General features: G+C 38.6%; 1 protein-coding gene across 1 annotated transcript in view; it reads right to left on the bottom strand.

The window, feature by feature from the left end:
• IPO8 (importin 8) overlaps nt 1–11,830 on the bottom strand; it is a 58,421-nt gene extending 46,591 nt beyond the window's left edge. The window contains exons 1-6 of the mRNA XM_015566632.1: nt 11,824–11,830; nt 11,602–11,732; nt 7,229–7,310; nt 4,631–4,787; nt 2,556–2,714; nt 1,369–1,525 (exon numbers count right to left, since the gene is read on the bottom strand). Of these exons, the coding sequence (XP_015422118.1) occupies nt 1,369–1,525; nt 2,556–2,714; nt 4,631–4,787; nt 7,229–7,310; nt 11,602–11,732; nt 11,824–11,830 (693 nt within the window). The remainder of the gene's footprint in view (nt 1–1,368; nt 1,526–2,555; nt 2,715–4,630; nt 4,788–7,228; nt 7,311–11,601; nt 11,733–11,823) is intronic.
• Between the last annotated feature and the right edge of the window lie 71 nt (nt 11,831–11,901).

Genomic DNA, 11,901 nt, shown 5'->3' with positions numbered 1-11,901 from the left:
GGGCAGGCGAGGGCAGTTGTGGGCGATCAGGCCAGCAGGGGAGGGCAGTTGAGGGTGATCAGGCTAGCAGGCAGGCAAGCAGTTAGGAGCCAGCAATCCGGGACTGCGAGAGGGATGTCGGACACCCCCCAAGGGTCCAGGATTGGAGAGGGTGCAGGCCGGGCTGAGGGACACACAACCCCCCCACATGAATTTTGTGCACCAGGCCTCTAGTATGTAATAAATGCTAGACAAAGTCAATTTAATTGTATCATACTTCTTAAAACATATATATTTCTGCCTCTTCCCAAATTGTCAATCACCTCTTACTTACACTATCACTGTAATTATACCTCTGAAAGCCTTCTAAATGTGCTTCAAGGATACCCAGCAGGAGCATACTACTTTAGTAGCATATAATAGATAACCAAAATCATTTAAAATGTTGAGATTTTTCACTAGTTTTTTAGGTTTTTAGCATGTATATGTTGAAAAAAAAAACGTTTTAGATTTTGCCCTCTTAGCTCAAGTAGACATAGAAGTTTGGGGACAATTATTTCATCAGCCTCTGGTTGACTTCGTGATTTCTGGCTATACTTCTCCCAGTGGAAAAGGGAATAAATGGGATGTTACTATATCTAATGGCAAAACATCTCACTAAACGCTTGCCTCAGAGTACAGTGATCTCCTGAGGAAAATTTCTGAGCAGTGCTTTAATAAAGAGGCCAAGGCACCATACATCTCCCTTCCCTATTACTTGAAAAAAAGAGGGTGGAGAATATATTTTCCTAGTATCCTCGTTTCTTATCTCTCCTCAGATTTGCCTCCTTCTCCCTTCCCTCTCTCCCCAAAAAAGGCTGAGCTGAAAACAAAATCTGCCTCAAACTATCTCTATTAAAAGGTTAAAAGGCTAAAAATATAAATTTTTATTGAAGTGAAATATTCTGAAAGTGCAAAACTACTTTGTTAGCTTTAAATTAGGTCAAATGCAAACAAACTACCATCAGTATGATTTCCCACTAAAAGGGAGTATGTTCTTTTCCTTCCTCTTCTCCTATAATCATAACTAATTCACAGGCAGATGCTATGGACAGATGAGTCAAGTAATCAGGTTCCAGGGCAGTTAACTCCCCTGGTTCTCCCATTCCCAGCACTTCAGACCTTGGAGTACAAGCCATACAGACATTGACTCTCAGCTCTGACACTCGGATAACTTTGCACAATCAGGTTAATTTCTGTGAGCCTGTTCTCCCATAAGGATTTTTTTTAAAAGAAATACGTGTGAGAATATATAAGAAATATTAACAATAACTGACATTTATTGAGCATCTTCCATGTATGAGGCAGAAAAGCAAGGCCCCAAATTTGTCTTCTGCAATAGACACTTACCTGAACAAGTGCATAAAAGATTTTCAAAATCTGTTTCTGTAGTAACACAGAATAATGTGAGGAATCGGGAAGGAGCTGCATGATTTGATGTTGAATACGAGGCAGAAATATTTGCATTGCTGCTATAAGAGGCTCTCTTTCCTCTGCTTTCTTATATCTACATGAGCAAAAACAAAAAGAGAGAAAAATAATTGCCCCCCCCCTTGCAAAAGAACAATAAATAATGAAAAAATATATACATATTTTAAAAACTATATAGAGCTAGCCAAACAAAAACATTCCAACCATTGGCTTAAATTTTCTGTTTGAATTGTTAGAATAAACTTGGAAGAACTTTAAAAGAACACATCCCTCTTTTAGGCAGAATACCGAAAATCTTACTATAAATAAATAGACTAGTTTCAAGTCTATTTTGTGGCTTTCCTAAATAAATTTTTCTACTATTTAATTTAATTTTCATCATATCACAATCCTTCCTATAAAATACAATTTGATATGTCTGTTTAAATAGATATTCTTATATAACAAATAATGTGGGGAAATACATTCCTTCTCACAATATCCTAAATTAAGACGTTAAAGTGGTTTACAAATGTACATGCCATTAGGTCACTTCAATTACCACAAATCTAAAATATCTTCTAAAAATTCTACAGAGCATGAACTAACCAGCTTGTAAAAAGGTCTACAGGACTTTGCGTGTGTAAGTAGCAATCCTCTCTGAAACCAGAAAGCAATGCTATTAAACGTCGTACTTGTCTCCCACCTCCCAAGCAGCTTTTATGCAAAACAGTCACTAGCAAAGAAACTTTAATATTTTCTATTTTGCCTCCAAAAAGTTAAATGTTTGCTGTACTTAATAATGTGCTCACTTGAAGACAAATGTTAAGATACCTCTGTGTCAGAATTCCCCAGGAAAGCTGTTACTAAGCAGTTCTCTGAAACTAGCAAATAATTTTTGAAAAGCACTGCAATATCATACCATATCACTGCCTCAAAGATTAGCATGTACATTAACAGATTAAAGGTTCTTTAAATAACTGTAGTAAATAAACATGTTTGTGCTTATCCACCATTTGCCAAACTAACCTGATCCCCCCAGAACACCCAGCACAACCCGTCTATGCAATTTAATTCTTTTTAAGTACCACAAGGCTGATATTTTTAGCCAATGGAAATCAACTTACTCATATGTCTTCACCAGTTGATACAGACATAATAAACTGCCAAGCCAGCTTCCGCTGCTCTGTGACTGCAAGTAATAGTCTATCTTGTCGACTACTGCTGGCCAGTGACCGGGGAAATCGCATTTAATGATGGCACGGAGACACATTGTTAACTGGACTCTATAAGGGGGGGAAAGGTGGGGGGAGAGAAAGTCCAAAATCTAAGTGGTTAATAAATATCAGGTTTCAAAGACCCCCTAATATTTTACATAAAATCACTTTAAGTCCTATTTACCTACATGATATAGTTATATATCTGGGAGGGAGGACAAAGAACAGTATTAGAAAGACAAACCTCAGTAGCTCAACTTACTGAAAATAAAGAGAACAGGTCTTTTCCTAAGAAAAACAAATAAAGCCTTTCAAACAATCTTATCCTAAATACAGGGGAGAAGAAAAATATCTCTTCTATCAACTATCAATATGTCCTTACATGGTCATTTGCAAAAGGTCAGAAAGTGAGCCTGGCTAACTTAGGATTCCACAGTGAAAAAAATAAACATGTGTGTTGAGTTAAACAGCCAATAACTTAGATTCACTGAAATGAAACAAACAAAATAATGCCCTTTCCTATGTTAACCAAATCTGTTGAAAATTTTTCTTTGCAAAACTCTGATATAAACTTTAAAAATATTTCTTCAAGGTGATTACAGTCAAGGCTTCAGGACATAACAGAAGCAAAGCCACAAAGAACTGTCTCATTATAAAGGTCTCCCCTTGGGCCACCAGCAGCTGTTCGCAAACAACCAATAAGTCAAATCTGTATGCAAGAAAACTGAAACTTTCCCTTTTTAAAGATTTCATCTTCAGGTTGACCCTCCCAACCCTCTTCTCACTGCAACCAAGCAAAGGATGGCTATGAGCGGCATCCTTTCCTACATTACTAGGTAGAAGCACTGCAAGACTCAGAGATATCTGAAAATGTAAAGATTTTGACAAGAAATAGATCCATGATTACACCATAGGGGAGCCACTGCCCAGCTTGGCACTTGGACAACCAATGAGAATAATGGTGGTTTTCTTTCACCAGTACACCTACTTTCTCCTCTCAGCAGACCAAGCAACTGTACCGAGAGCAGTGTAATGTTTCTTCTCCTTCCTCACTGTTCCTTCCTCACACTTTCTTCCCTTTCTCCTGCTTATGTCATAATGTACATTAGACACAAGGAGGAAAGTTGTACCTAATCTCTTGACATTAAACAATTTCATTCCCCTACCTCAGTTTCATCTATTTCCCTCCCCCATTTTCAAAAGAAATCTAATTACTAGCTCAGGTTGGAAAGAGTTTGTTTCTCCTGTTTTAAGACTGCAAAATCCTTATGACTCTACAGCGGTGCTGTCCAATAGACAGGGGCCGCCATTAGTTACATGTGCACACTCTGAACTTATCGAAGTTAAATTAAAAGTTCAGCTCCTCGGCTACACGGGCCACACTTCAAGCACTCGATACCATGTCAGCCACACGGCTAAGCGCAAATATAGGAGATTCCCATCCCTGCAGAACGCTCTCCCGGGCAGCAGTGCTCTACAGCACCTAAGCCGAATGTGAGAAAACCACAGGTGATTCTTCTGTTGATACGTACTCTATCCTGTCTCCTCCAAAGGAAAAGATACTCAGCTCATAAAAATGAATGGAAAGAGAGGCCAAGTGTTAAGAAAAGTGGTAGGTTAAAACTCCCAGAAGTCAATTTCTCTGTGTCAGGAAAAAGAAAAGCAGACTGAAATAAGTCAAGAGATCATAACTAAGAACATAGTTATTTCCACAGCAGGGATTTATACAACAATTTTAACTAAGGACGATTTTTGCCTTAACCCTTTTTTGTGGCAACTTAAAGCAACTGAATCTTTCCCAAAATATTGCAAAGGATTACAAAAGCAAAGACAAATCAGCAAAACAGTATTCTCTGAGTGCCCATCTTCATTAATTTACCTTTTTAAAAACCAAACTTGAGGATGATGATTAAATCCAACCTCCCCGCTCAATGCATATATTTTGTGCTTCCTACTATTAACCATGTAGATATAGTCTAATGTACCTCACTAAATCTGGAGACCGAATTATTCCTTCCACAATGTTATCACGTATTTGCTGGCGATCATTTTCATGAATGTTGAATGGAAATATTGCTTCTCCCGGGGGAGGTTCTCTGTCCGGCCAGTACTGTGTCACCATGTTCTTCAAGTAAATGGCAGCTAAATTAGAGAAAAAAAATGCCAGTATAGCAGTACCAGAAAGATAACTTTATTCAGCTTGTCAGAGCATGAAAGGCTTAAGCCCTTCAAAGTTAAACATGACAGCCAATAAAAAATGGAAAATCTTGCAATTATAAATCTTACAATGTGTCTTTTATATAGGCCATCTTGTATGGTGCCCATAATAAAAATATTTTCTAATTATAAAATTAACAGCATTTAATGACTGAATTATAAGTAAGTGCATGATTTTACCATGTGTGTATGTTGTCTGAAGGTTGCTTCTTATTTTCAAGTCCAGTTCTATAGGGATTAAAATGGTTTTGTGATCATATGGGGAACCTCAAATTCTAATGCACTATTGATAGAAAATGTAGCAGAAGCAACTTGGTGATAAGATTCAAAATTCTAAATGTTAACATCATTAAGATCCATTGACCTAGCAGTTCCGTTTCTTGTCATTTGCTCTATGAAAATATTCCCACAAGTATCCAGAGATCTATGTCCAAGGATGCTCATTTGAGCATTGCCTCTATAACAACAATAATAAGGGTCAATAAAGGAAATGTCTATTAACATCAAATTGTTTAAATAAAGTATGGCAGTTCTGTACAAAGAAATGCATATGCACTGACATGGAACAATTCTCTAAGCATCAATGGTTAAATTTTAAAAAGGAAATTATAAAATAGCATATGTAATATAAACAGATCTTTGTTACTTTTTAAAGCCAGCATAGCCCTAGCCAGTTTGGTTCAGTGGATAGAGCATTGGCCTTGGGAATGAAGGGTCCCAGGTTTCAATTTCTGTCAAGGGCATGTACATACCTCAGTTACAGGTTGGATCGCCAGCCCTGGAGCTGTACCAGAGGCAACCTATCTATGTGTCTTTCTCACATCGATGTTTCTCTCTCTATCTCTCCTCTTCCCTTCTACTCTCTCTAAAAATCAATGGAAAATATCCTTGGATGAGGAATAACAACATAATAATAATAATAATAATAATAATAATGCCAGTATAGCTATGGGGGGGGAAATAGATTTGGAGAACATGCCCCTAAATTGATGGCAGCTATCTTTGGGGGTGAGATTAAGAGGAATCTAATGTATAAATTCTGTGTTTCTTTAGTGTTTATATGCCATAGAAAGAAGACATTAGTTTAATAAACTGCTTTAAAATCTTTAAAAATACTACTTCCACAAAGCTTTCATAGGAACTTCAGAATGGCCCTAATTAGATTATTTAAAATAGCAAAATGTAGTTTCAGAACAGCCTATTTTATAAAACAAAAATTAAATAAAACTGAGAGTAATGCTTTCAAAAACTTACATAGAAGTCTTACAAACCTTATTAAAGTAAAAATTGCAATACAAATGTTTTCTATAGATTTTTTTCTAATCTAAGGGATTAGAAAGGGATCTTTCAGGAAATCATACATAGTGTTATATTTTCCCAAAACCGAATGATTCTTTACTTTTTCATTATTATTTCAAGTAAAATTAAATACTTTTATCAGCACGTAGAGTATAACCCCATTTCTACAAAACATCATCAATTGCTATACCCTAACACATGCACATGTGTTAATGATGCTCATTTATAAGTAATGAATATGGAGTAGCTTTTTTTACTTTCTTCTTGGTATTCTTCTATAATGCCCAAATTATTTACAATGAGTATATGTCACTTCAATAATTATTAAAAGCCCTTTTAACTATTTTTTAATTTGTATTATTATTTTATCTCCTTTATCTTGAAGTTACTATCTTTTCAGAACTCATGATTTTCCAAGGCTTTCTCCCTTTTTTTACCTTTTGGGCTCTAATGGCCAGCTTATCTTTTTTAATCTTTATTTCATTTTTTTCCCATCACCATTTATTCCCCCTATACCCTCTTCCACCTCCCATTCCCAATCTACCACAGGTCCCATAGACTTAAAGGTAAGTTTCATGTTTAAAGCAAAAGTCCTGCTCCCTCACCACGTGGTTAGGAACATCTATGCAATACTTTACACCTCCATGATCTGATACACGGATGGAGTACATAAATTCACATATATAAATTCACATATATAAATTCATGATATTAATCTGTGGGCCCAAACGCTAGGCCTCCAGGAATCATAAAAAATTAGGGAGATGAAGCTCTTAAAATAAGGAAAGATAACGGGGAAAACAGCGAAGTTACAGAGGCAAGGGATTAACAGATAGAAAATAAAGAAAAAAAGAAAAAGCTAAGAGAGATTTAAGAACTCAGTATCTACCCCTAAAGTTCCAGGTTAAAGGAAAGTGATTTTTTAAGCCATTAGAAATACTTCTTGTGCATTTCCTGGCGTTTTTTTTTTTTTCTTCAAGAAATCAAATATGTTTAAAATTAAAATAAAACTCTACTTTTACTTTCACCATAAATAAGTTGATAAAGATAAAAAAAAAACAACTCACCTGCCTGGCGCACTGGGAATTCCACATGGTCAGAGACTATGATCCGAAGTAAACTGGGGGCAAAATTGATAATCTTGTAGGACTGAAATTACAAAGAAATATTGTATAAAATAGGGCAATATAAATGAATAACTATTAGCACCTGTTACTAAATACACTCCTGTAAATAAAACTTTTAAAGTGAAATTCTCCAAAATGAAGATTACTAAAATACTTCAAGTCAAAAAAAATTAACTTAGAATAAACTGATGAAGAATCTGAACATTTTTATTTGTTTATTTTTTTGTGTGTTTCTTTCAAATATATGGTCATAATGCTCTCCAGAATAGGAGCAGCAATTTGCCATAGCAACAGTAGTAAATGAGTGTGTCTGTCTACCCAAAGTAGGGATTATCCTGCCTGCAAAAACTTAAAAACCTTATTCCTGTTTTAAATTACACTTCCTCTATGTTGAATTATTCCTGTGTGTTACCTATTTTTCTACAAGTTCCTTACTCCCTTTATCCTTTTGTAAATGGAATATTTGTTTTAGTCTTAATAAGTTGTATGAGCTATTTATGAATTTACAATCTCAACCTTTTTGGGAGGACCAATACATTTCAAGTGTTTCTTCCCAGCTTATTTGTGCTTTAATTTAGTTTATGGTATTTTTGACAAACGAAAAACAGAAAAACATGTGCTTCAGAAAACAGGAGATCCAGCACAGGAAAAGAAGATCGCATTAAATAGCTGTGCATGAGCCCTGGAGAGGACGCAGTCCAGATGGCAAGAGGGTGCCTCACCACACGGAGCTGTCATCAGCTCTGCAGCTGAAGCATCTGAAATTTAGTAAAGCCTAAGTGAGGCTGTGCTCATGAAGTAAGTGCCTGCGCCTGGGTCATTTCACCCACAGACATGTTCTAACTTGACTGACTCCTGAGTTTGGTCAGAGTGACTTTAGAAGCACAAAAAAATCAAGAGCAAGCCCATTCCTTCTGACCATATTCCCACCGGATGTCTGGTGCCTAGACCATATTACAGCCCTGCCATATTCCCAGAGCTTTGACTTGGCCTTGCCGGCTGACAATCCCAGAAAACACTCCTAAATTCTCAGTAAGGCTAAAGCCAGACATATGATGCAGAATCTGTCCAGTTTACCTTCTCCCAGGAGCCTGGATCTACCATGGCACACCACGCAATTTTTTAACTTATCACCTTTCCTGTCCGTTTATTTATAAGTAGAGGCCCGGTGCACAAAATTCATGCTGGGGGGGTTAGGGGGGTAGGGGGGAGTCCCTCAGCCTAGCCTGCACTCTCTCGCAATCAGGACCCCTCAGGGGATGTCCGACTGCTGGCTCCGGACTGCTCACCTGCCTTCCTGCCTGATCACTAACCACACTCTGCCTGCCTGCTTCATCACCCCTAAGTGCTCGGCTGCCTGCCTCATCACCCCTAACCACCTCGCCTTGGCCCCTGCTGCTGCGGCTTCTTTCGGAAGAGTGTCCAGAATGACATCCAGAAGGTCATTCAGCTATCCAGCCTAATTAGCATATTACGCTTTTATTGTTATAGATAGCATTTATTACGATGTTTGACTACAAAAAAGAGAGAAAACTGGCATCTTTAAAATATTAATCCTTTCCATGAAAGAGCATTATGCTTTCCAATCCTTTCTATATCCTTCAGTAAAATTTTGAATTATCTTAAAATTGTTCTTCCTTTCACCCTTATAAACCTCAGAATCTTAAATCTGTTGTATATAAAGTATATTCTGTTTTACCCATAATTGCAACTGCCAGAATTTTAAAGTATTGTTAAAGAAAACAGATTTCTTTTAACAGCAGTTTACAGGAATCAAAATTAACACAAATGTAGCCCAATCTTTTGCACCTTCTACATTTACATTATAAAATAACTCCTGTTCGTAACTTGTGAGATACTGGAAGGTCTTATAGTGAATCAAATATCTATATAGTTTAATTCTAATCTATATAGTTTAATTCTAATCTATGTAATTTAGTATTTATTTTTTAAATCTTATTACACATAAGTACAAAATAATCTTTATACTAGATTAATGCTACTTATTTGAAAATGGTTATTGCGGAAACTACTTTTATTTCAACACTGTTGCCATTTTACACATTTTAGAACTCCTCTTTTTGTAACTGTTTGCATTTCAAAGAACTTCTGCAACTTTTTATCTTTTCCTTTCTGCCTGATTCGATCTATGTTAATTTGCCAGCTAAAACATTCCATGGTGAATTTCGATGCATTCTCATACTACTTTTCCTCACAAAATATTTATCCAATTTCTTTTTCCACCTGAGCTTCACATTTCTAAGGGGGTGGGGAGAAGGCATTTTGCAATGATTTCTTGAGGATATTTACTTTGTATCTGTGAAGTTTTCTGAAAACAGTTTATTTGCTTAGCTAAACTCTGCACTTTATGAGAATTCATTTACAGCAAAGACCTGATGTTTTCCCATTCTCTGCCTCACTGCCGCCAACAAGGCATGATGGCAAAGCATAACTGCATTAACTACCCTAGTCCTCCAGCATGACAAGCCGAAGGCTTCTACTGAACTTGTCCTTCCCTTCCAGTTCACCTGGTTCACTCCTAACATCTAGGTCTCTGCTCAATGTCGTCTTCAGACAATGACCACCCTCTATACATCCCAACACACTCTGGGGCTTTATAGCACTTATGACCTGAAATTATATTTCTTGTCCGTATTCTCCACTAGAATGCAAACTCTCTGAGAGCACGGTCTTGTACTAGTCCTTGCAATATAACTCAATAAATGTTATTCATACAAGTAAACTCCTTAAAGGTCAATAAAAAGGATGCCATAGATTCATGGAAAAGCAGGGAATAAAAGCTTGCCAATGAAAGCACATATCTTTATTTCCTGTCGAGGCCATGGTGAGAATTATTTACTAAAGGAAGACAATTTTCTGAATGAGTTACTGAAGCAACATATCTACCCATTCCAGGGGACTTCTGGGTCTAGAGGTGGTGACGAATATGTACGGGAAGCATTCTCAATATCCTGAGATAAAGATAAAAATGCATCTGCCCATGCAAACAATATCATAAATAGCAATCAAGGGACCAGTCACTGGTAACAGAAATACTGCGTTGGCCACAGAAAAATACAGCTCCAAATAAGAATTTATCCTTTGGAACACTATTATGTTTCAAAGCTGCATTCCTCTTCTACATGGCAACTGACAAATCAAGCAGTACTTTGTAGCCGCTGCCCCCATTTCCTGATAAGAGCACATTTGCTGAGGGAGGACCCAGACTAAAGTCACTGAGCTGGACCCTAATCACTTATGGTAGATTACCCACCTGTTCATCCAGCAAAGTATGTTGGTAAAGGATAAGCATACAAAACCCAACATTATAACCATGTTTTGCTATCTATAATAATAAAAGCGTAATATGCTAATTAGACCAGACAGCTGAACGACCTTCCAGGCGTCATTCTGGATATCCTTCTGGACGAATCCGTGGAGGCAGGGCCGAGGCAGAGGCAGTTAGGGGCTATGAGGCAGGCAGGCTGAGGGGTTAGGGGCAATGAGACAGGCAGGCCAGCAGCTAGGAGCCAGCAGTCCCCGATTGTGAGAGGGTGCAGGCTGGGCTAAGGGACACCACCCCCCCCTCCCTGCACAGATTTCATGCACTGAGCCTCTAGTAAGGTTATATGATATAACTTAGTCTTCTACTTACAGACCATTCAAAAAAAACACTTAGAGGCTATCACAACCCAAAGCATTATACGACATATAAATGCTAGAGAGCGGCACAGCCATAAGCAACTTTTAGAGGTTACAGAGGAAATTGCGGTCTGTGGTGACTTGGGTGAATACAGGGCAGGCAAGGCAGAGCAAGGATGGAATGCATTTGGGTTGAAACACCATGAAAAATATATAATCTAAATATCACTTCTAGTTCTACAGGATCTCCCACTTACCTTTTCCACTTCAATCAAGTCACCTGCACGTATTACGGATGAATCAGAAACAAAGCGAGGGAGTGCTAACAGAAGCAGGGGAGGCATGGTGACATCGAAGACGTGCTCCCGAAGACGTGCTCCCGAAGGGCACTATCAAAGTTACATCCTGCCCACTGTGCGGAGGAGGGGGTCACAGACAGGCAAAGCCTCCGGGTCCTGCTTATGGCGTCCCCGTTCAGCTGGCTCCCCGTAACCAGCCCCTGGGTTACTGCTTTTCTAACCAATCAACAGCGAGGACATGTCCTTAAAGCCCGGGACAGGTGCTGGCTTTAACTTTCTCCTATTCTGGGTGGGAGTCCTTGTATTTTCAAAAAGGAAATCCATTCTTCCATTCTCCCTTGGATCTCCCGGGAATCCGGGATTCACACTCACTGCAAACTCCGCCCAGATTTCCCACGAAAGCAATCCGTTCCAAAGATCCACAATGCACGCCTGCACTCCTGTCACCTCGGCCCAGGGGACACCTTCCTGAACTCCGACGGAAGCAGCTGCTTCGGCCAGTCCTCAGGCTTAGGAAGCACAGATCCCCTAGCCGGCTACTTCACACAGCCCGGGCCCAACCCGAGCTCCCGCCTCCTTCAGCGCGGAGTGCACCGGGCATTTGCGTTCCCAGCAAGTTCCCGGGTGATGTTTAGGATCGTAGCTTAAGGACTAGCACCACCTCCCGCAGCT

Source organism: Myotis davidii, unplaced genomic scaffold, assembly GCF_000327345.1.
Source record: "Myotis davidii unplaced genomic scaffold, ASM32734v1 scaffold902, whole genome shotgun sequence".
Lineage (NCBI taxonomy): Eukaryota > Metazoa > Chordata > Mammalia > Chiroptera > Vespertilionidae > Myotis > Myotis davidii.
Note: the sequence above shows the minus strand (reverse complement) of the source record. Positions and strands in the feature narration are given on the sequence as shown.